The 26,629-nt window shown below is 37.3% G+C and overlaps 1 protein-coding gene across 1 annotated transcript in view; it reads right to left on the bottom strand.

Annotated features, from left to right (window-relative positions):
- The window catches only part of MCTP2 (multiple C2 and transmembrane domain containing 2), a 2,216,888-nt gene that overhangs the window by 996,927 nt on the left and 1,193,332 nt on the right, over positions 1–26,629 (bottom strand). The window contains exons 9-10 of the mRNA XM_044081878.1: positions 23,346–23,473; positions 13,653–13,839 (exon numbers count right to left, since the gene is read on the bottom strand). Of these exons, the coding sequence (XP_043937813.1) occupies positions 13,653–13,839; positions 23,346–23,473 (315 nt within the window). The remainder of the gene's footprint in view (positions 1–13,652; positions 13,840–23,345; positions 23,474–26,629) is intronic.

The raw sequence follows: 26,629 nt of genomic DNA, 5'->3' as shown, positions 1-26,629 counted from the left end.
AGCATCCACCAAGAATATAAACATCTACGTAACCTAGCCAAAAAATCAATAACAAAAGATCGCAAAAACTACTACTGCAATCTGCAATCCGAACACTCAAACAACCCAAAGAAATTCTGGACCTCCAACTCCTCAATACTCAACCCCGGTAATAATACCAACCCCTGCCCCACCCTAACCTCTCAAGCCTTGAAACAGCCACTAAATTCAACACATTTTTCATTGATTGCATAGCTAAAGTATCCTCCACCTTCCCCAAACCACCCACCAATGCAACCCCCTCACCCCACCCCCAAATCCCCCCTCTCACCCTCCTCCTCCCCCCCTGTTCTCCCTTAAACCTGTCTCCACCAACACTATAAAAAGACTACTCCAAAAGCTAAAACCATGCCGCAATGCCCCTGACAACCTTCCAGAAAATTTCCTTCAACTATCAGCTGAATCAATAGCTTATCCCATATCCATTCTCATAAATAGATCCATTCAGGAATCCCATGTACCAACCATCTAGTGACAAGCATTCATAATCCCTCTGCACAAAGGCAGTAAAAACACTGACACTACCAACTTCAGACCCATAGCTATACTCTCACCTCTCTCTAAAATTCTAGAAAAAAAAACATCCACTCCCAGCTCATGCCCTACCTAACCCAACACAAACTCCTCTCTCTCCCACCCAGCATGGCTTCCGCCCTGGCCACAGCACCATGACAGCCCTCCTTTCCTTCCTTGAAACAGTGAACCTAGCACGTGATAGCGGCAAATATGTATCTTCCCTATTTCTTGACCTCTCAAAAGCATTCGACACAATCTCCCATCCCCTACTCCTATCCCAGCTCTCTCACTTGCACCTGTCTCCCTCAACCTTAGCCTGGTTCTCCAGCTACCTTTCCATGTGCCAACAGGCTGTGCAATGGAAAGAATCAACCTCCCCTTTCTTACCTATACCCACAGGAGTCCCTCAAGGATCAGTACTAGGCCCACTCCTCTTTAACATATTCATCAACAACTTCCACCACTCCATCCCTGATGCCTCAATCATCCAATACGCTGATGACTCCACCATCATCTGCTCTGCCTCCTGCCCCTCCAAACTTCTACTCACTAACCAAATTGCCTTCTCCAAAACAGAATCATGGATGCAATCCCATCACCTAGCCCTAAATGCTAACAAAACAAAACTAATGATTTTCACTCCCAAGAAAACCTCCCAATTCAACAGAGACCAATTTTCCATCATAAGCCACAATAACACTCCTCTGGAAATCATTCCCAGTACCAAGCTACTTGGCATTACCATTGATGATAACCTAAAATTCGACTCCCGCATCCTCTCTGCAATCAAAAACACCTACCAGAAAATCGGTCTCCTCTACAGACACAACTGCTACCTTACTCCCTCCTCCCGTCAAACCCTCGCATCTACCTTCCTTCTCCCCTCTCTCTTGTACAATGCTACCCTATTCTCCAACCTACAACTCAGCCTCCGTTCTAAACTCGAAGCTTGTTACAACAAAATCTGCAAATTTGCTACCAATTCTAAGAACTCTTCCCATCACTGCCACTCCCTAAACACCCTAAACTGGCTAGAACTTCACAACCACCTAAAATACCTACAACTTACAGCTGCCCACAAACGCATCTTCAAACCAACAGAATGCCCCTCTCTTGCCAAATCTCTAACACCCTACACACCTAGTCACACCCTTAGATCCAAAGGCCAAAACTTCCTACATGTACACAAACCCCTGCACCCACCTGGCCAACTATTACTGTCCCACACCATAGCCAAACTATGGAACACTCTCCCCCCACCACTACGTAACATACTAAACCACAACAACTTCAAATCCATGCTTCTCTCCCATCTATCCTCCAAACAGGAATGTCCTTCACACGCTCCCACCTAAAAAGGGAAAAAAAAAAAATCACCCACACCACTAACTCTACACCTAAATCATCGTTCCTTTGCCAGACTTAACAAAATGTCATAGGTCTTTCTTTGTACATCTTTTCAAACTTTTTGCATGTGAGCCTCTGGCCTATCTTACTCATATTTCCCAACTGACATCCTCTTCATTGCTAAACAGTGTATAAACTATTGTAAAACTGTTATTCCTGTACAGACTAATTATGACATATACAACTCACATCATCTACCAGTTATGGATCAACTTTCTCTAATTCTGTCTTTCATATGTTTGTAAGTTTTGCAAATTTCTGTACTTTATATATTTTTGAAATGTTACAAATGTCTGCATTTTATAATATGTACCGGGGCTTTTTGTATGTTTGTAAGTTTACAAATTTGTGTACTTTAAATATTGTAATGTTGCAAATTTCTGCATTATATACTATGTACCGGAGCTTTTCTCCTCGGGTCTCCACTGAAAATGGGCCACAAGCCCAGCTGGACTAACCCAGTTAACAAACAATAATAAATAATAAATAAATAAATGGGTGCTCACTTGCACCAGTTTTAAAACTTAAGAATTATGTTATTTAGTGGAAGTATTTTATACAGTTATGCGATTCTCTTTTTATACAGTCATGTGATTTCTTTTTATACATTCATGTGAATTTTAATTTGATTCTCATTGGTTGTAGTAGTAGTATATTTAAATAGTTGTTTTGTGTTTTAATATTGTTCTGATTAAGTTCCTACCAGTGGAATGAAAGGGCTAAACCTTGTGTTTTGACTCAATAAACGCGTAGTTTCAAGCAGCAAGTGGTTTCCTTGTTGTGGTTTGAAATTTTAATCTCTGCTTGATGATCAGGTTATACTGTTTGGCTGTTTAATGAATCCTGGTAATGTACATAGTAAGACTCAGTGCAGACATTTGTTTTATTATGTTACCATGTTTTTTTCCTGTATATAAAATTTCAATAAAATGTTTTTAAAAAACACACATGCATACATACACAATTTTCTTATCCCGAAACTATGACAACTTAGATGTCCTCTACCAAACTGTCTACATTCTGTGAACATAAAGGATAACATTTCCAAGTTTAAAGACAGTATTCCAGATAAAGTCTTATCAACTCTCTATGCAATAAATTAAGATAACACAGCACAAAGGGAATGACAATACATAGGTAGCTATACACACCAAGGTTGCATTTTCATCGACAAGTAGAGATCTACTCGGGAAGGGATGAGCACCAAAAATATTTAATGCAACAGAAGTCAAGCACAATTCTTACCATACTGTAATAATTTTAAGGGCAGTATAATGCAGAATGCAGATGGGGTAATCTGACAGTAATCTGAGGTTAGCATAAAGCAGGCCAAAGAAGATCTGTGAGGCAACATAATCAAATAGCAGAAAAGACATTTACCACCATAATCCAGAACGTATCATATACTGGGGGGTGGGGGTCTAATTTTGTCTTTATTACAAATTCCATCTTGAATCAAGCCATCAAGCTTTTCTCAGCATCAGCAATGCAAGAATCACATAAAAAAGATGACATCAGCTTTATCATGAAGCTATTTATTATTATTTATTTATTTTATTTTACATTTGTTAACCGGGAGAGTCAGACTGGATTTTGGTCCATTTTCAGCAGAGGCCTGGGGAGAAAAGCTCCACAGATACATACAGACTGATGTCGATTAATACACCTAGTAGCTTAGTAGTAGGTTCTGGGGAAATTACAGTTCCATTGTTGGATTTTATGGTAAGTAATGGCAATGGAACCTTACTAATGGAGGTAAGAAATAGAAGACGCCGGTAAAAGCCTAGATTTGGCCTGCCAGTGTACAGGTAAAGCATACCCACTGCACTGCTGTTAAACTGGATTCATGTCATCTGGAGAAAAGGTAGGACTAAGTGATTCAGTGCCTGCACTCTTTGCCATAGAAGTACTCCAGGTAGATGGCTTCCCTGTAGCAAGGCACAAAAAGGCAGCATTAGATGCAAAGTTTGCAGGCTTGACAAGTTTGCAGGCTTGACATAATTCCAGGGCCAGACAATGGGGAAATATATCCTACAAGCAACTAATATGACAGTCACTGTACCGCTGCCTCTCATAAGCACTGTACATGCAAGCCAGATCATGGAATAGTGAGGGTGGAGGTATATTAGAATGTGAAAAAAGAAACATGGCCAGAGTGAAGTGCATAAGCTTAAGTTTGCACAAGCTTAAAGCACAGGAGCAACATAAATGGATGAAAGCAACAGTAAGATAAATTATGCTGCAAAATCAGAAATATGTGGATATTGATCAACAATAAGCTGTAGGTAGCCTTGAAGTTAAATGGTAAGACAGAACTATGGAAGAAAAATGAATAAGGAAAATAGACACTATATGAAAACCTGAAAGGGTGAAGAAAGGAGGGTGCAAGTAAGATGGCTAAAATCAAATGTGTGCAAGAATGAAGAGCTTATAGAAGAAATGAAGAGATGTGAGGAGCTGTAGCTCATTACCTCATGCAAACACAGGAAGAAGGAAGGATTATGGTGGAGGCAAGAAGAGAGGGCACGGAAGCTGCTTGTTTGAGAACTCAAGGATGAGAGAAAGGCAATGGTGACAGATAATTTTCAGAGATGAATGAAGTGTGTAGTGGATCATAAGTGGCTGTGGAAGTGTGTGGTGCTTTTATGAAGGATTATCACTTATTAGAGTGAATTGGAGAGAGGGAGTGAGTTTGGAGATGTACTGCAGAGACACAAGTATGACTATAGGATGATGTAAGGGATGAAGGAATATGGACAGATAGCCAGCACTGTGGTACAGACAGAAATAATGCCCTGACTGTGATCTAGATGACTAAAGACTGACTATCATGCTAGGTGCTGGACAAACCAATGAGTGAGGGTGGTAGTCAGTGACCAGCAATGACTCATCCATTGTGCATGTGCAGGGGGGCAGGAGGTCTGATCTACTACAATGTTGGCAGCTGCAGAAAAGAGAGGTGCATAGCATGTAGCACATCAGTCATGGGATAATCACTTGGCTCTGTCAAGCTGCAGATGCAGGGCAACCTTCATTGGGCATGTACATAAATTAACATGCTCACAAAGGAAGGCATAGAAAGCCTTAGCATCTACATGTGTGCATCAGCCAACATGTAGAAGATCAGGGCAAGAAAGCAGACAAAACTCTCAAAGCTGCTGGGATGATTGCCATGGTACTACTGGCGGTCACCTCAATGATGGGGAATAAATGGGCATAGTTGCAACAGTGGCTAGATGATTAGCAGGCACACAAATTATTAAAAAAAAAAGAATATGGATGAATAAAAACATAACAGTTTATGTGATCATCTGGATTACAGACAACTTTTTTTATTTATTTTGCTTTTGTTTATCAGGTTTGTCTGACTGGGTTTACCCAAAACAACTCTTTTCAATGGAGGCTCTAGAAGAACAGCACCGACATATTACAAACATTTTCAAACAGAAATTCAGTAGTATACATGAACAATAAATTAACATTACACATACATTAGCTAAATAGATTACACATGCAATAAAGGTAACTATTGCAGTATAAAATATACTTCTGCATTAGCATATGTTGAACACTGTGCATCTGAAGAGGTATATTGTCAGTTTCTCAAGTAGATAATAATGTGATTAGTGCTTAGAAATGCAAAGAAATGGAGTTGAGGGAAGGAACTAAAGAGGGCAGAAAATGTTAATATTGTAGTTAACTGTTAGGGCATAAAGTAGGCACAGATACAATTATAAATGTGGCTATCATAAGGTTTATGTTAAAAGTATAGAGGTGGGGGTAAGCAGTGTCACAAAACTATGTATATGGTGAGGAGAATCTAGTAAACTATCCTGGTACTGGTGAAGACTAGTTGTGGTGGGCATAGGATTCTGAATGAAGTGAAAGGGTTTGATGATACAGCACGCTGAAAGTAACACTGGCATTTATCTTGGAGGTACACAGGACCAGATACATTGATTTGATAGGTGAAGTTTTAGTTGCATGGGGAGGGCATGAAGAGAGGTAACACCTCAACCAGCTGTGGCGCATGTCCCTCCACACATCTCACCCAAGCCTGACCAACCCAGTCCTTACAGCCAATCCTTATTCCGAAATTGCACTGGGTGGGGAGAAAGAGAAAGAATAGAGGTGTTGGTAGGATTATAAATATTAAAAAGGCCTTTAATAATTAGGAATATCGTGAACGAGTTCATGGGCAGGGAGATTAGTAGCCATATATGAGTTTCTGAGTTTGATAATATTAGTGAATGAGGAGGAAACAATGGAAGTCTGCAAAGGACAGGGTAAAAAAAGAAGGATTCTTCCCCTTATCAAACTTATACTTATTGCTGATGGAGATCTCAACAGGAAAAGTGAACGCATGAAAGAATCAGGAAGACAATAGTGAGACTTACAGAAAGTATTCAATGTGTATTCACATCTGCCTGCATAATGTTGAACAGATACGTAAAGGGCTGCTCCAATGTGTGTTGTGAATAATGGTCAGATTTTGGAGAAGATAGGGCTCAATTACCATAAAGACAAATTGATGAGAATTCCATTGTACAAGACAGAAGATGGTAAAGTGCATTATTATTACTGCCCGTTAATGTGGCATGAGACACTCGGGCCTGGTAGTGGTGTCAGGGTTAGAAGGTTCACCAGCAACAAATAAAGAAAACACATGTTAACATTAAGAAGCAACTGGACAGAAGGGCACTTTCCAAGGGCAAAGGTAGGGGTTATAAGGGTGAAGATTCTTCCAGTCTTCCCATATTTTATTCAAGATCCATACATGAAAAATGGAGAAAAGACAGCTAGATGCAAGTGCTGAGAAATACATTGATCTGGAGATGTCAGTGCGCCAGAGCAGGTAGAAAGTGAATGTGGGAGCTGTGGCTAGAGATAGAAGGAAAGGGGGCTTAGGGCAACTTTATTAAAAAATACAAAATATATACAAGATGATGCTAATTTGATTTTGCATAATATTATGTGTGCAATTAATTTGCTCATCAGAATTTGGCTGAGTGGACATTTTCCTATGTAGCAAAATTTTTATTAGATGTGCTACTCTGATGCCTGGCTCTTCTTTTTTCTACATTTTTTTATTTCAACAAGCCTCTAGGGTTAACAAATGCAATCAGCTGTAGCAAGAATTACTTACATCATGGATCAAAATTCAGTTAGAACATTCTGATGATCACAAAAGGAATTAAAGCATGTCTGACACGCTGACCTTTTATTATTATTATTATTATTAACATTTGTTGACCAGGAAAGTCCACTGGGCTTGAGACCCATTTTCAGCAGAGGCCCGAGGAGAAAAGCTCCAAGTTACACGAAAATGATTACATGAATTTGTAAGGAAACAATTACTTATAAAGCAAGTGAAAGGTTTACTATCAAAATTTCGAACTGTACTCCGTCGACTGCACTATCGTCAAACACGGAAGTTAAAAAACGGTAATACTGATGTCAAAAAAACAATCTAGGAACAGGTTTTAACATGGGTCGAGGTAGAGGAAATGTTTGTAGTTCGGAATAATACCGAACACCTACCTCGACCCATGTTAAAACCCGTTTCTAGATTGTTTTTTGACATCGATATTACCGTTTTTGAACTTCCGTGTTCGACGACAGTACAGTCGATGGAGTACGGTTCGAAATTTTGATAATAAACCAAGTGAAATTATACAGAAAACTATCTAAACAGCACATATGTTGTAAAAAGGCACAATACAGTAACAATGGAACATTAGCATGTAGGAAAATTATACAGTTAGAAATATTTAACAATACAGCTCAATTTTTCTTGGGGGGAGGGGAGGAGTAGGAAAAGGGAAAGGTAAGTGTAGTGGGAAGGTAGAATTAGAGAGTTACTTAAAGGTAGGATAGATATAGTTAGAATTTTATAGCTAGGTTTTAGGAATATATAGATTATGGGTGGCATGTATTTAATGGTAATATTAAAAGTAGAAAGTGAAGAGAATAGAAAGTGTATTAAGATAGTTGTATAGATGTGTGGACTAGGATACTAAAGATTAGGGAGAAATCATATGATGTAACAGTATGACATATACTTAAGTATATTTGCTATGTGAAACAGTTTTGCTAGATTAAGGAGGCTGTGGATATGTGTTGCATGTGCAGTTGGGGTTATCAAGTGAGATGTTGTTTTAGTTTTCTTTTAAAGGAGATTATGTTGTCTAATTCTGTAACTGATGATGGGAGGGCGTTCCACAGTTTACTTATGGAATGGGAATAGAGGCAGCTACCTGCTCTTTTACTAGGTTTTGATACTTTAAGTAGGTGTTTGCTGTTAGATCATAGATTTTTGGATGGGATGTAAGGTTCAATGGTATTTTTCAGGGAAGGGCAAAACTTGGGTTTATAAATGAGTTTATGGGCAAAGGTAAATTGTGTGTAATGCAGGTAATGTGCAAATTCTAGTCAGTTTAGTTCTCTAATGGCCTGGCATTTTTTTTTTTTTTTTTATAATTTAACCCCTCTTTCTCTTTCATAAGCAAGATAGGCTGACAGACTCAAGTCAAAACATCCCATTTTCAATGAGATCCTAGGGAGAAAACCTCCAAAAACAAAAAAAATATTATACTCTGAAAGAAATACAGAAAGACTGAAATACAGTATGAGAAAAATACAACATACTGTAATTTTTTATAAAACACATTTTGTAAAATTATTTTATTCTTTGCAATTAACATGAAGCAGAGAATGGTGCATTCTTTGTAGAGTTTAAAATAACATGCAGTAAAATTGTGTGAGATGTTTGCTTTACATGTAATATTGGGTTTGCAGAGTTTAGGTAAGCACAGAGACAGAGGCAGGAAGTATCAGTCTGAAGAGTTAGTATTAAGTATAAGGGAAAAATGTGAAAACTCTGGGGCATGTAATTATGATGGCTGTATGTAACAGAAAAATGATTGGTGATAGAAAGTTTACTATAAGAATAGCAAAAGCTGCAATGATTGTTTAGGTAAATAGGCTACACGGAACAGCAATTTATGGCACAGAATGCATTTGTGCATATGTATATTTTTATGTGTTGCTAATACAGACGGTCACCAGCATGATTATTTCTTGTTAGTAATGCTGAAGAGTTACCCTTGCTTAAATCATATTTGTGCAAGTGTTTGGTTGGATATTTGTTTGAGTTATAGATTACATGGCGTAAAAGTTTGAGCTGTCAAAGTGCTAGGTGGTTTTGTAGGTCTAGCCAGTCTACTGTTTGCTATGCAATTCTGCTTAGAGCTAAGTTGAGTCTGAATTATTTCCAAGAAATCAGTTTGTTAATTTATCACAATACTCAGTACTATGCTATGAGACATCTTGTGTTTTGCTACTGTACTTTAGGATGCTGTCAATAACACACCAAAATAAATCAAAGTTTGACTTCCAAAAACACAGGGGTTTATGACAGGGTCCCAGACTGATCATAAACACTTATATGTTGAAGACACAGATGCCAAGAGATTCATCTTGAGAGCAAAGCTTGAGAAATGAATGTTGGCATCTATGTCGAGAACACATAATAAGGGTGGTGATCAGAGAACTGTTCGTAATTCTTTGCAGGGCACAGAGCTTTATCTGCTCTGTCTATACCTGTTACAGGGAAAAAATGATGTAGAAGAGCAAAGTATTCTACTGGCTTCCAAAGCCTTTACATGCCAGCAAAACAGCACTGCCAAACACAGCAGGGAGAAAAAGAGTGACCCTCTGAAGAACAAACACCATTAAAATATGTTAGACCTTCACTCTGCTACACTTTTTGTTTTATATGTATGGAAGACTGAAGGTCTAACAGCTTTTACATTTGTTTCATCTTCTGCTGCGATTCTTTGTCAGTCAACACTACCCACTATCACTCTGTATTATGAAATAGAATCTAACATTGTTACTAAACAAGCTTCTCTTTTATCTGGTTATGGAATGTAATCAAGGTGTTCCATGCAATATGACTTCCTTTCCAGATTCAGTGCTTTAAAATATGTCCTTAATCAGTCCTTTTAACCACTCCTGGCTAAGAAATCTCCCACTCTACAAGGCCTTAACCCCTCTAAATAGACACTAAACAATACACATGAATGAAACTTTGTAAATACTGCTTTTGTAAATAATGAACCTTCATCTTCTATTTAAAGTACCTGAGCACAAATGAACCTTCATCTTCTATTCTCGATTACCTTAGCATTTGCAGTGAATGTTTTGTTGAATAACTTAATTTTTTTTTGAAATTTGTAATAATTGTATAAACTTGTTGACATTTACATACTCTGATATTTTTATCAACTTAATGACTTAATTTTACGTATATGTTTTTTTGCTATGTACTTTTGTATCCTTTCTAACCTTTGGGGCTTCTTGGACTCTGCTGAAAATGGGCAATGGCCCAATCAGACTATCCTGGTAAACAAATTTCAAATAAATAATAAATAAATATCCTGAAAGGATGTGTTGTACATTCTCCAAACGTATGGCTTCTGCAACTCATTAAGGTGATGCCTGCATGCATATTTAACTACGGAAGTAACAAATGGGTATTCACACAGACTCAAAGACTGATAGAAATCATAAGCACCACAATGCCTGAAATATCATCATCATCAAGTAACAGGACAAACATGCAGGCTGCATGGCATACCAGTGAATGTGAAACAAAAGGATCCTGCCCAAGGTAGTTTATATACATAGTGTGTATTTCTGTCTATGTAGATTTTTTTTTCAAACTGAAACAGACATCTTTTGTATCAAGTACCATTTCAAAAAGTATTTACATATTGCGAAGAAACTATCCTTTGTGAAATATGCTATTCCAAGATCCAAATCTGCTCTGCAATGCATTAATGCATTATAAGAAATGAGCCAGCTCTCATCATATAGCCTTTTAAAATATAATGCTTTGTAAGGTCTGTGACTTCCCTGCTCTGAGCCAATAACCAAGAAGCATCAATCCTCACCACTGACACTGTTGAGGGAAGTTCATTTGGAACAAAAATAGATACACACAGTATGTCCGGATGCAGCTCTCTATACCAAGCACAACTTCCCTTAAGAGCACACAGGGAACACATTCAGTCAGGGGGCTGGGTCTCCCTCTCTCTCCCTCCCCAGAGCCCAAATAAGGCTCCCCACTGACACAGCTTTAGAGTTCAGTCCTCAGCCAAGTGCACCAAGCCAAGTCCTCCACTACCCTCTCTTTGAAACCAGTACTCTATGTCCTTGCCCAAGTAGCTGATGCACACACATTCTTTGAGATTTGATTTTCACACACTCACACACACACACACACACACACACACACACACACACACACACACACTTGGGAAAGGCTGGCATAGATTTTACAGCCATGGCCCCTTGCCCGGATTATAAGGTATATACTGCCACCAGAACACTCTAAAGCCAGCTACTCTAAGGCTCTTACAAGGTTACCCAATTATACTGCGTAAGATTAATACTACTACAATGGTAATGTTTAACCAATACAGCAAGGCGTTCAGGAGTGGCCACAGTGTCACCACATAAATATAAGTACTCTCCAAATGTTAAAGTATTGCCTAAAAGACCAGTCATAATGAAACATTTAAACATATTTAATAATAAGTAATAAAAGAATATGAAAATACAAAATATCTACTTACAATAAATGCCAGAGTTTTAGTCACAGGAAATATTAAAAATAACACGGATGGAAAGGTTCACAGATACAAAAAAGCAATACTTAACTAATCTCACTACATTTTCCTGAATGATGTAAAGAATTACTGTTCCCTAGTTCACTTACTAGAATAAGGAAAGATGATGTGGATATGTGGTCTTCCTTGTAGGGTTTCACAAACAGACTGCCCTGAGACTTCTGTCTCATCTAGTATTAAAACATCATTTCAGTGCTGGATTACAGAATGATATCACATAAATCTGGTCTCCAACTCTGGTCTTTACACTATCCCCTTTACTAAAAACTGAACCAGAATCTAGCACATATATGTCATAGTACACACACATAGAGCTTTGCTAAGATGTGTTATAGCATCTGGAAGCTATAAAACCATTTCAAAAACTTCTGTTAAAATATATTAATTTCAACAGTACAGTCTGACATACAGGTATATTTCTTTTTTCTCCAGGAGGACCCTTGTTGGTCCTTTTTTAACACAAGCAGCTGTACAAATACATTTTTCAACACCAGTACTCAACAAATCAGCTTGATATACACATGACAAATAATTCTTTACAAAACTCAGCTAGCTTTGCTGGCATGTTACACATCCACTGCCCTACTTCTCCTGGCATATCTGGCAATACCTCACATCAGAACAAGGGCATTTACAACAGCAGGTACAAAGTTTGAAATGTAAATGCAGATTAGAAAGTTGCAATGCTATATTCATGAAGTGCAACATGGACAACACCTGTTCTTTACCTAAATAAAAGTTAAGTCACTTACATTAACTGGATTAACTTATTAAATCACTTAATAGCTTAAAATAAAATTTAAATTAACAGCAAAAATGAATGAGTAAAACAGACTGGATTAACTTATTAAATCACTTAATAGCTTAAAATAAAATTTAAATTAACAGCAAAAATGAATGAGTAAAACAGACCTGAACCAAGGAAACAGTCATGTCTGTTCAGGATATGAGAAAGCTGCATGCATGCATTTTATTTATTTATTTTATCAGTATGGCTTTTGCTTTTTCTCATGGTACAATATTCACTTCCTGTCATTACAGTCACTTGCATATGTTCTCTGATTTTACTTAAACTACAACAGCAGCACTGTGGCTACAGTGATTAAATGCTGACATACAGAAATATGAAACTTGCAAGACAGTGGGTTTTCAGTGATCCTACTTAGCCAAGGTTGAAAACAGGCTAGATTCCAATTATGGCACTTCATTTATTTGTTTATTACTTACTGCTTTAATTGAGCTTTGGAGTCCATTAGACAGTGACAGGCCTGTTTTCAGGCATGACTAGTTTAAACCACTGTGACTGATTTACAGTCACTGAGAGCATGTTTCTGCTCATTAAACCATGGCAGAATGATATCAAACTCACTCTGCTGGATTATCTTATAGTTGTCTGTGTGTGCAAGAGGGAATACAAAACAGTGCCTGTGCTAAATTGCTATTTACAACAAAAAAATAAAATACAAGCAAAGAGTGAGCATATACAAATTGCAGTATGCATAAAGCTTTAAAAGTGTCCGAACCAGTTTCACTTTTTCCCCCAAATCCTTACTAGTTTCATATATTTTTGCTTGATGTACATTTTATAGATGGGCTCTTAGGACAACTAGAATTTAGTAAGGTGGCAAAAAGAATGATTTATCAAAGGAAAGCTGATTTGCACTCATAAAAGACTTATTTAGGCTTCCACCAAAGTACCTGCACTGACTACTGCTGCCTAAAAACTGTAAAACGTTCACATACAGTATTTTCTGAAGAAATTATGAACATACAATAAATCTTTATAGTTGTACAGATGGACATCAATGGCATGCAATTAAGTGTTACAAGTGCTTCAATACCATATACACATATTCTTATCTCGCTGATAGACTGCATGAATGCAATGCATATTCCAGGAAGCAATAGAAAGGTTACTGTTTCAAAACTCTTACAATAAACAAATGCAAACCAAAAAAAAAAAAAAAAAGAATTTTTAGCATTTCTGTTACTTACATATCTCTGAAGGAGTTGCTGTTTCTCAGTGGGATCTTCCAGTGGGCAAGCACACAAGTCTGATATAGAGACTCCTGCACATGGAGTGAAAATGATGAGAACTATGACAACTCCTTGCCCATTTCTCAGGGGTAAGTTCAGATAATTGACTTGTCCGTGTGGCAGTGTGACTAGATCAACACTACACCTGCAGAAACATCCATTAGTTTGTGCATAATTAATTAAAATAGGCAGACTAGATTCATCTCTACACATACACAAAATCATATAAAAATGTTATGCTACCAAACTGTTTAAACAACTTTAATAGAAAAAGTTGTTTTGACAAATTACAGTCCAACCAGTAAAAAACACTTTCTTATGTAAATATGAACACACAAATGCAAACACACACACACACACACACTCTCTCTCACAAAGACAGAAAAAAAATCATGCAGCAAACATATTACATTTTGAATTCCTTCAGCCATTCATACCCTAGGCATCAAAAATATATATGCTGATTTTACACAATGAACAAAAAGTTAAAAATCAAGAACATTTTACACTTGGCAAGCGTTTGCAGATATCCACAGATTGTCTGCAGTTCAACAAATTAAGTGTGCACTAGCCAAAAGTCCCTTGCACAGAATTTTAAAAACACATTGCTGGTATGCAGCACAAAGGATGAAAGAATATGCAGAGAATGCAAAATGTATAGAATGATAGAAAGAAAAATACTCATATTTCTAGCATATGCAGCACATCAGATGAGTGTGATTATGTCTACACACATACAACCACGTGAAGAGGAAAGTACAGTAAGAATATGAAGATTCTGGGTATGTAAATAGCTCAGGACTATTCCTAAACATGGTCTAAGATTAGGAGATGACTGACAGATATCAGCTGGAATAAAGGGGAGTTGCGGGACATGCTTAACGTGTATACAACACGTAGGATAATTCTATTTGTCAGGATGTGCATCCTCTGGTTGTATATTCAATCATGTTTACAGTCAGTGCTAATATTATTATTTATTTATTTTATTTTTATTTTACATTTGTTGACTGGGCTAGTCTAACTGGATACATGTCCATTTTCAGTAGAGGCCCGGGGAGATAAGCTCCAAGATAGAACAATGAAATTAACAAGATAACAAATAAGGGAACATTAAACAAAAAATCATATATACAATGCATATCACAGGTTATCACAGTAATAATAATGTCAGGATACACCAGCACTAGCAAACAAACATTTTAATTTTGTACAAAATGGCACCAGAGCAGGGACAATGATAACAGCTTCTTTACCCATTACTAACATACCAGCAAAGGGCAAGCTAGATTAAATGCATTGTGGGATAAGTATAACAACAAAGCAATACATTATTAAAGTGGCAATGCTTATATATATATATATATATATATATATATATATATATATATATATATATATATATATGTGTGTGTGTGTGTGTGTGTGTGTGTGTATATATTTCACATATTCACAATGTATACAAGCACAAAACATATATACATTTCTTATCATCAAAGTATTAAATGGTTAACCTAGCTGGCAACATTATTAAGAATAAAACTGCTCTGAATTGCATTTGATTAGTTTGCAGCCCAAGATAATGCTGGGCTCCTCCCTCTGGTCACACAACTCTGCTACTTCTGCAATGTTTTATCTCAAAACGTTTCCCTACTATTAATTTAAATCAAGGTTGCTGGCTTAGCTATGGTGCTGTCATGAAACTTGTTTTTCTAACTAAAGTTAATAAATCATTTTAAGGTTTTTGGATTTGTAAGTATCCAGCACTTTTAATTTAACCGATGACAACAGCTACAAAATCTTTAAAGAATCTAACACTAGACCTTAGTCTGAGGAAGAGGAAATAATAGAAAATTCTAACTGTAAGCACTCGAACTGTACATACATGTCAAAAATTCCATGTTGGGAGGATTAATGCAAAATAAATAAACACTGTTTTGTTCTTGTGGATTTAAATATGAAGCTTAACAACCTCTAATAAATACCAAACCCAATAAAAATATATATGTAACTGGTAAGCTTAACAACAGTTAATTTAATCTTAAACTTAATTAGATTATACACAGAAAATGTTCAGGATCATAGCAGAAATGTTACTTAATCATTGTCTTAATATACAAATACATAGCTGAGCTGACAAAATTAGCTGAAAAAAATGTAATTATGGAGATATTACATACCACAACTAATCATGTCAACAAATAAAACAACTCTAATGCAAGTTAACCAAATCAAACTAGTTGGGGTAATCAAAGATCAGCACATTAAACGTGACCATTATATAAACTAAGCAGTGGCCAAAACCAAACAAAAACTAGTCATGTTATATAAAACTGAGTTCTACCCAACTCTTCAGGCACATCTAACTTTCAAGCCTATTTACATATATATATATATATATATATATATATATATATATATATATATATATATATATATATATATATATTTTTTTTTTTTTTGTTTTGTTTCTGTTTTAATAAATCTTCACAAATACCTTCTAAATAAACTAGAAAGATGTTACAATAAAACTACAAAATTTGCTACCAAACTATTTAACAAACAAATCAGCATATACCTCTCCAGCGAACACACTGGCTAGAAGTGTATGCACACTAAACAATATTCAACTGAAAACTGCACACAGCTTCCTACTCAAACTAAAATGCCAGGTAATTAGTAATATCATCACAAAATACAGTCCTAAGAGAGAGCACAGATCTCAGAATCTAAGCCAAACCTTTAATGCTAAATCATATAATCATTATGTCAATTTATATGCAGTTAATTTAGCAAAACTATGGAACGTCATCCTCAAGGAACTAACAGCTAAATCAAATACAAAGCTATTCAACAAAAAATTTAAAAAAGTTACAGAAACATGGGCTTGCTACTGCTATAAGCATTGACCATAACTAAAGATACCCCACATTCTATGATACCCAATGTATTGGGAATCCCACTATCTACAACAATATACCTTTATCATTTCTTGTTTTCCTCCCCAAACAAGACCTTATCAATCTAACAGATTTTCAACCTTCACCCTTTCTATGTACTACACACACTTCATTATAGCCTATCCTTTCTTCTAAAATCTCATACCTCCTTACATTCTACACCCCCTCACTCTTCTCTCCTCTTGATTCTAAAATTATTTTTAACACACACACACATATGTATGTGTGTATATATATATATACACACACACACACACACACACACACACACACACACACACACACACACACACACAAATTGGATATAAAAAGTGTACACACCCCTGTTAAAATGCCAGGTTTCTGTAATATAAAAAAATGAGACCACAATAAATCATTTCAATTGAAAAACAAACAAATCTGTTAGGGGAATCTGGTTGCATAAGTGTGCACACCTTTAAACTAATACTTTGCTGAACCACCTTTTGATTTAATTACTCCACTTAGCAACCACAAAGTTCAACATTATCCAATACGCAGATGATACTACCCTGATCTGCTCTCCACCCAATTTCCAGCTGCTACAAATCCGAGCTCAAGAATCCTTCATAAAAATAAAAAAACTGGCTAAACAATTTGCAGCTAATATTAAACCCTAAAAAAACACATCTAATGCTATTCAACCCAACAAATACCTTTTGACCCCACGTCCCACCTTCTCCATTCTTTCAGCTAATAAGACCCTCATAACTCCTGTTTCTGAGGCCAAACTACTAGGACTTACAATTGACCACCAACTTAAATTCAATAAACACATATCCCTAACCATCTCCAAAGTCCACACAAAGCTAGACTGCCTCTATCGTAGCAACAATTTCCTAACCCCTGATTCCAGAACTGCCATAGCCAGACCTAATCTCCTATCAACCCTACTCTATACATCTCCAGTATTAATAAATCTAAATAAAACTGACCTTAACAAATTCTCAACATGTTACAACAAAATAGCTAGGTTTGAAACCAGTGCTAAATCACACTCTCACTACTGCCAATCCCAATATAAACTACACTGGTTAAAATTCCCTAACCTACTTTATTACCACCAACTCAATTTAGCCCATCAAATACTGTACCATCCTGACAAAACCCCTGCCCTAACAGGCCTACTAAACTTCCATAGTATCAATAGGGAACTTCAATCCAGTAACAAAGCCCTAGTAGAAGTCATTCCATTTAAAATAGCTCAGGGGAATCTCTATTCCCTTATGAAGTTGCAAAAATATGGAACACACTACCCCCACACCTCAGACTACAAAACCACTCTACCACATTCAAAGAACACCTTAAATCACAACTTTATGAAAATCAGTTATGTAAATGCAATGACCCTCCTGAACCCACCTCTACTACGCTATTACCATCCATAGTCACCCCTATAGAACATGTTTCCACAGTCTTATTCTCTACCCTATGCAGATTTAACTCCATTTAATTATCTATCATACTTTTTCTTCTATGAAGTTATTTGTATATACACCTACATATCTTGTAACAGTTTTCTTCTAAATTACACATTAAACTTTTTAAAATTTGGTTAATCTTTTTTAATTGTTTGATAAACAGTGTTAAACTTTGTTAACTAATTTCACCAAATTACTATGTAACCTTGTGGAGTTTTTCTCCCCAGGACTCCGCTGAAAAATGACACCTTGTGTCCAATCAGATAATCCTGGTAAACAAATGTTAAATAAATAAATAAATAAATAAATCATACTCAGGGTTTAATCCCTCTCTGCCAATGAAGCTGACTACAGTGAAGCTCATCAGTGAAAATCAAGTGGTTGCAAGGTAAGGATCTGCAATGCAAACACCCTTGAAGAAGTACTAGTCAGCTATTCTTCTACTGGACTGAGAATGGAAAAAGGTCAAGTTACCCAGCAAGAGGTGTGCAATAGAGATGCAAGGACTATGGAATTTAAAGTCGTAGACTATCTTTTGGCTTGATCTTCTCAACAGGAAACACGATTTTGGCTTAATGGCAAGGTCCTTTGACATAACAGAGATAGTAAATGAAGTACAGAATTAGACAGACAGGTAGGACCAGAACATAGGATCATAGGACGTTACTAGGCTAATGGCCCTAGGGCCCTGACAAGCCTAGACAACTTCAGCCCTTGTTCCCACGAGTGTCTGCCTGAGGCAGTTACTGATATCAGCACCTATCGTCCCTGTCCAAGAAGAGGGACACAGGTGGAACCCCTAGGGTGAATTTCCAGTTACCCATCCAACCGTCCACTTTATATTTAAATAGGGTCAAAGAGGGACTCTGCTTAACATGAATAGGAAGCTTGTTTCAAAGGTGGGGTAAACTCTTGAAGACAAATCTGTCCCTCCAGCGAGTTCTGCTGATGTTGCATACCAGGCTAAGGTCCTTAGAATGAATGACCCGTGTGCTATTAGATTTATAAATGTGCAGCATTTCCATTAAGGCATGGTCAGAGATAGCTTTATATGCGAGGCACATGTCTCCTCTGAGAAGTCTGTAAGACATTAGTATAGCTGCAGTAATTTCAGTCTGTCCACATATGACAGGGGATGAAGACACTGAATTTTCTTTGTAAGGAACTTCTGCGGTTTCTCCAGTTACAGCAGGTGCCTGGAAAGGTACATACCAAAAGGGGCATTATATTGTAGTACATGTCTGATGAGGGAAGAGTACAGGGGAGTTATAACCTCCTTTTTTTGGAGGCAATGCCCTTACTTATGAGATGGGTGATATAAAGTGTCCTTCTTACCACAGTAGAGGCATGCTGATCAAAGGCAAGGCTGCTGTCAACATGGGTGCCCAGGTCCCTCACCACAGACTGCATGCTTAGGGTGTTATTGTTGATGTGGTAGTTTGCAGGCACATCATCCTTGCTGAATGGGATGATAATGCATCTTTTTGCATTGAGGTTTAGACCATGACTTTGGCACCAATCATTAGTCCGTGTAACTCTCTCTTGCAAGATGTTGACATAATTTGGGAATGCAATGAGAACTCCCAGCTTGCAGTCATCAGCAGACTTTATCAGTCACAGGCCCTTAGTTTTTTCCTGGACTTTGGAGGAGTAGATTCTGAACAGCAGAGGTCCCAGAACTGATCCCTATGGAACACCACTGGTTATGGGTCTACTGGAGGAGGTGGTGTCCCCTATTTTGATTGTATGAGTTGTCAGTGAGCCAGTTTGCAACCCACCTGACAGTATAAGGGTTAATACCCACCTAGGTGAGTTTGCAACCCACCTGACAGTATAAGGGTTAATACCCACCTAGGTGAGTTTGTCAATAATGCCTGAGTACGGAACTGGGTCAAAGGCCTTGGCTAAGTCTAAGTAGGTTGTATGCATTGATTTACCCCATCTAAGGCTTTAGTGACTTTCTCAAAAAAGTCCACTAAGTTTAACAGGCATGATCTCCCTTTGACAAAGCCAAAATGGGTGGGATCAAGCATTTGGAGGTTTCCTGTGTCTTTGTTGATGAGGTCCACAATAATTCACTCCAAGACTTTGCAGGTAAGGCTAGTTAAGCTGATGGGTCTGTAGCTCCCAGGGTCAATGGATGCGCCCCCCTTATGGAAGGATGACGGTAGCTGTTTTCCATTCTGTTGGGATGAAGCCTGTGCTAATGCTGTGATTGAAAAGAGTACTCAGGGGCTTTTCTAATTCCTCTTAACTCATTTAGAACACATCCAGGGATGTTATCTGGTCCCATAGAGCCTGTGTTTTTGGCCTTGGAAAGAGCGCTTAAGGCCAACTCCATAAAGATACTAGGTGGAGAACAGATGACAGGGATGCTATACATATATAGATAGATATACAACATCAATGTCTTGAACATTATGAATAATGAATAGGATATATATACAGTATCAATGTTCTGAAATCAAGGAATGCAGGAATTCCTTACGTAAATGGTTCAGCATCCCTGATTAGTGAAGATGGTAAAGAAAGAGAATTGACTCTTATATATGCAGTTTAGATACATAATATATATTCCAAGGCATGTAAACCAGAAATGAGACAGCTTCTATTAAGGAACAAAGTTTGTCTTCAGAAATACCTGACAGAACAAATTTGAATCACCAACAATGTGTGACTATTCAGAATACCAGAATAAAACAGACAGCACATGAAGAAATAAAAAAGGTGCTAAAGGTGGTGACAACAGTGGAGTCTAAAAGTGAGTGGAACAGCCCACTGTATTAGCCTCTTTGGTTCTAGAATAACGTTAAGAGATTGAACAGTCTCTCTAAGATTTATAGGTATCCGTTGCCTAGGATAGATAGAGTGAGAGAGAGAGACAGAGACTAAGAAAGGCAATATTCTAGTCCAGTCTACATTTGATGTCCAATTCTTTTAACAGCTAACCTTAAGAAAGAGAAAACCACTTCTTCCACCCTTACGGCATGTTAAAGTATACTGCTCTGGTTTGCATGGTGTGACATTTCAATGACACAAGTCTGATTTTAAAACCTTATAGTAAGCATGCTGCTGCTTATTTGGACGATACTGCCATTCATTCTGAAAAATGTGATTCCCATTGGGTTAAGGTGCAGTCTATCTTATACGTATTGACAGGTTAAAGTAATAATTGATGCTTCTAAAAGCACAATGGGTACGACTGAGGTAAGGAACTTAGAATATGTGATATGGCCAAATCAAAAAGAGGAAGCTGAAGGCTGTGAAGGATTGACCCATTACAAGTACTAAAAACACAAGTAAGAGCATTCCTAGACAGGCCACATAATACATGAGGCATCTACTTAATTTCAAAGCCACAGCCAACTAGCTGACTGACTTTTAAAAAAGAAGGTAATTCTTAAACATAAGACTGACAGTGGAAACTGATAATGCTTTCAGAAATCTAAGAGACATACTATGCTCCCAGGCAAAACTGGCATCCTCAGTCTTTAGTAAAATAATTCTAGTGTACACAGATTATTCACTGGTGCACTTTGGAGTCATGCACTCAAACCTCTGGGATAAGGAACAACACCCAATTTGTTATCTGAGCTATAAATTAAGTAAGGCTGAGGTGAAATATCCACAACTGACAGAATATGTTTAGCAACAAAATGGACCCTCTCCCCCATTAAGTACTTTTTACTTGGTAAAGAGTTCACACCTTTAATCGACTGTCCTTCTTCATGTAGCTTCTACAGCAACAGAAGAGTAACAAGACAGTTTGTCAGTGGAACCTCTCACTTCAAAAGTTTAGGCTCCATATAAACCATTAAGCTGGTTTAACCTACTCAAATGAGGACAGTCTATCAAGGGCGTACACGCCATCTGCTGGCCATGAAACTAAGGGTTTAAAACTAGGGAATCATTATAGCAGCACAGTCGTTCTCAAAAAAATGGAAGAGTACAAACAGAACCAGAAATATGTAAATGGTGACATAAACAATATCTGTGACCCAAGAATGCATACATAAAGGTGCAAATAACGTCTATGATCCAATAATATGTAATAAAGTGCTGTTTTCTTTAAAAGTGGTGTGTGTTCTGTTCAGTTGCATCTGTTAAAAAGTAAAGAGAATCCTACCCATGCAAGTAAGATCAGGTTTGCTGAATGAGTATTTGAAGATAATACAAAAACAAGGGCTGAGATAAGCCCTAGTACAGAGTACTTGACTTTAGTAGAGAGAGATTAATGTCCAGAAGAGGAGCTGTAGAAGAAAAAGAAAATAAACTTGGAGAAGAAAATGGGAAACTCTCCTGTCAGATAAAAACCAGAAATGGTATCCCATCAATGTAAGACTGAATGTACTGCTTGTGTATTTCATTTGAAACACAAGGTTTTATTTTTGTCTGGAAAAAAATTGCCTCATCTGCACTTGTATCTAACACACTACAATATTTCTATACAGATAGGTGGTTTCAGATGCATTAATTTTCTGTAACACATATACCACTTTCTCTGTTGCTATTTCTCTCCCTCTCAATTCTTTTTTTTCCATTCTCTTATTGTGTGTGCATCTCTCTCTCTCTCTCTATATATATATATATATATATATGCTACTGGGGGAGACAGCCCAAAAATTTGTTTATTGCATAACCTCTTCATCCTTCAACCTGACAAGGGTTTCATACAAGGAGAGTCACCCACCTAGCTTTCATTAGTTTATATAAATAGCTTAGATCAATTTGTTACTGTGGTTATACGTACAAAGACTTGTTTCAAAGAATTTAGGAAATAAGTCCTGATCCCATACTATAAAAACATTTAGATTATTCTCATTTTGTAATAAATGAAACTGGCTGCTTATCGCTACTGAAATAATACATAGTTATCTGTTAAACTGGGCAACAAGAACTGAAAGAGAAATATACAAGATGTACTTTAGTTCATGAGAAGAACTATACAAACACACTATGGTAAAAGAAGGAAATTTCTGAAGTGAAATAAAATGAATATTTAAGAAGTAATCTATAAGAATTATGTATGCAACATGGATAAACTGTATTTTCCTTCAACAAAGTGTAAGAAGGCTGCATATGTAAAACAGTTACGGGGTGAGGTCATGTCTTTAAATCATAGGCACTGAGGAATTCTAATCAATTTTCTCCTCAAAGTAGTTTCTTCCAAACCTACATTCATTATGTTAATGAAATATAATACTGCAGTGAATAAGTGAGTAACATTCAGATGATTAGATAGTGCTACTTACAGTGCTAAACAGTCGTCATGCTTTTTGCTGTCTTTCCCCCAGACTTCAATGTCCAACATAGTTATCTGCTCAAAGTAGTGAAATTCAAACTTCTCTCTCCACTGAGGGCTTTCACTTCTGCATACTGTCTATTAGAAAACAAAGATTAAAACATAGGATTTATTTATGCCTCAGTCTAGAATAGCCTGCTAATGCTTCAGCACCATCTTTAAAAACTTCTGGCAAAGAAAGAAAGAAAAGAAACATGGATAGATAGAAAAGAAAATGTATTAAAACATTCTTCAGAACATTTTGCAATACACTGGAATATGCCTAAATAGTAATGGCAAATGTGTCAATAAGAATCTACATAAATTTCAAGTATTAACAAGTGCTTCTTATACTGGATGCATTAACAGGTCATTCCTTCATATATTCTAAGACTGGTTACTCTTTCTAGCAGTCAGAATTCTGTATCATTTTTGGAAGTTACTGCATTATAAAATAGATGTGCTCATGTGATGATACATGATGTGATGTAACACATGTACTACATAAATGAGTTCTGATTCATGATGATGTGCAGAAGAGTGACGACACCTCAGACTTCAAAATCAACACACTTCAAAGACACAGGCAAAGATGCAGTAATGTAAAAGAAAACAAACTATATCAACACATTTCCAGTTACATACATCACATATGCTCTTTTTTGTAACTATCAGTCCAACATTACATAAATTGCTCGGTTCCTGCCTTCATTTAAACCTCATTCCTACTCCTCTAGAACATTATTCTGCATGTATTGTTCTGACAATTTCCATTTACTTCTATGTAATTTGTTCTTTCCCTTTTCTTAAGGTCCCACTTTGTTCTTCTCTTTTTGTTACAATAGTTAATACTTCAAATACAGTTGGTTTATACTTTTGATTTCTATTTTCTAGTAATTGTTATTTGGTAACCACCAGAATTAAACTTAATAAGGCCTTGCTATGTCTAGGCGATTCAGATCTTGTGTACCAGCTCAAAAGAATAACTTTCTTAGTTACAATCTTACTTAGCTTAGTTAGCAATCTTACACTTCCATAGTTTGTGTCCCCTTGGTCGTCCGCATGGTGTGCTGCAACTTTGAAGCCTAACACTACACACTGGATTGTCCCTCCCTGGTGTACTCTTAAAAGGCCCCATGTAACCACAAGTCAGGCCTTTCAAGCGAGGCTACCCTGAAGTGCTCATACCACCTATTTAGTGCTTGTTTGCAGTAGTAGCCTCTCTGTACATTTTGATCTTTGAAGCCTAACGCTACACACTGGATTGTCCCTCCCTGGTGTACTCTTAAAAGGCCCCGTGTAACCACAAGTCAGGCCTTTCAAGCGAGGCTACCCTGAAGTGCTCATACCACCTATTTAGTGCTTGTTTGCAGTAGTAGCCTCTCTGTACATTTTGATCTTTGAAGCCTAACGCTACACACTGGATTGTCCCTCCCTGGTGTACTCTTAAAAGGCCCAGTGTAACCACAAGTCAGGCCTTTCAAGCGAGGCTACCCTGAAGTGCTCATACCACCTATTTAGTGCTTGTTTGCAGTAGTAGCCTCTCTGTACATTTTGATGTATGTCCTTTTCTTATATTTTTATAATTATATAATAAGCTGAAGTGAGCATCCCACTCGTGGAACCTCCCAAGATCTTTTTATGCCCCTCTAATAGGTCACCACTGTAATAGGTAGCTTATTGCCTCTACATTATAATTTTGACTTTTCCCACCTTGCCTTGGAAGACTGGTACTAACAGTGCCCAATATCCTCCTACCCCACTAACATAACCTTCTTTACTCTTTTCCCTCAAAAGTTATCTTGGCTGAAGCATTCCTTTTATCCTACCTAACTATTGTTATAAGAATTGCTTGCATCCTTAAGGTAGGCTGCTACTGGACTTACACTCCCCATTTTTGCTCTCCCCCAGCAAGCCACCTTCGTGCATACAACTTGCACTTTTTTAGTAGTATCACTTGTATTTTTACTCCTAATACTATAATATTTTTTACCTGGCCATGTTACAGCTGGCCTGATTGACTACGCTCACTCCACTAGTTGTTTCTGCCCCGCTCCGCTTCTCTCCCTACCCCCTTATCCCACCCACCCCACGTGGCCCTACTCTTATACCTCACACACCACACTCCCTCCCACAATACACCTATCCCAGCTAATCACCTCTTCTCTATAAGTCCTCCCCTCTGTACTCTCCCACTATCCTTAATATTCCCTATTTGCTTCCTGCCCGCCCACAAAGCCTCAACTTACTCCTTCCAACTCTTACCTTCTTTCACTTATTTATACTATAATTACCTTATATATATATATATATATATATATATATATATATATATATATATACCTTCTGCTCTAAAGTTCCTTTTTTCATCCCCACAGTATGTCATTCAAAACTAGTAAAAACCTATCCAAGACCTCTAACACTAAAGCTGTCCTAGCTAAGCCAATACTCCTACTTATTCTTTCTCTACTTCTCTCACTACCCTACCTCCTTAAATCCTTTGAACAGACATTTAATAGTGACATTAATTATTCTCTCAAACAAACAGCCTCAGATCTTACATCCCATAAATTAACTCATTTAAATATTACATATACCTCTTCCTACCTCCTAGCCAAATATTATCGACTTACCCATTTTAAATGTAATTATCTTGTGTTAAAATGACTAAAATACCTTTCTAGCTTCTCTTCTAACTCCTTCTTGCCATATATCCTCTCAACCCTAAAGGATGGTGATATACATCCCAACCCAGGGCCCTTTAATACTTCTCCTCAAACTGGACCCATTTTGTTAAACTCCTCCCTTCCATCACCAATCTCTAACTCTAATTCTTTACTTATAGGACATCTTAATATCCGAAGTGTCAATAACAAAGTTACTCACCTCCATTCTCTTATTGACTATCACTCCTTTGATAACTTTTGTCTAACTGAAACCTGGTTAAAACCCGGTACTAACGATAGTGAAATCATTCCCCCAGGCTACAATATTCTTAGACTCGACCGCAAGACACGCAAGGGTGGGGGTGTAGCACTACTATTTAAAACTGAACTTCACATATCCTTAATACCTTATGCTTCTCAAGAAGCCACCAAGGCTGAACTCCTTATTTCAAAACTGCAACTAAACCCAAATAAATCAATCTATATCATTTGTATTTATCTACCTCCTGGAAATAACTCTACTATTATAGAAAATATCCTTAAACTGGATATCTGCCTCGTACCCACAAGAAACTATCATACTAGGCGA

The sequence above is a fragment of the Protopterus annectens genome, chromosome 8.part1, assembly GCF_019279795.1.
Source record: "Protopterus annectens isolate FY-2018-M chromosome 8.part1, PAN1.0, whole genome shotgun sequence".
Lineage (NCBI taxonomy): Eukaryota > Metazoa > Chordata > Ceratodontiformes > Protopteridae > Protopterus > Protopterus annectens.
Note: the sequence above shows the minus strand (reverse complement) of the source record. Positions and strands in the feature narration are given on the sequence as shown.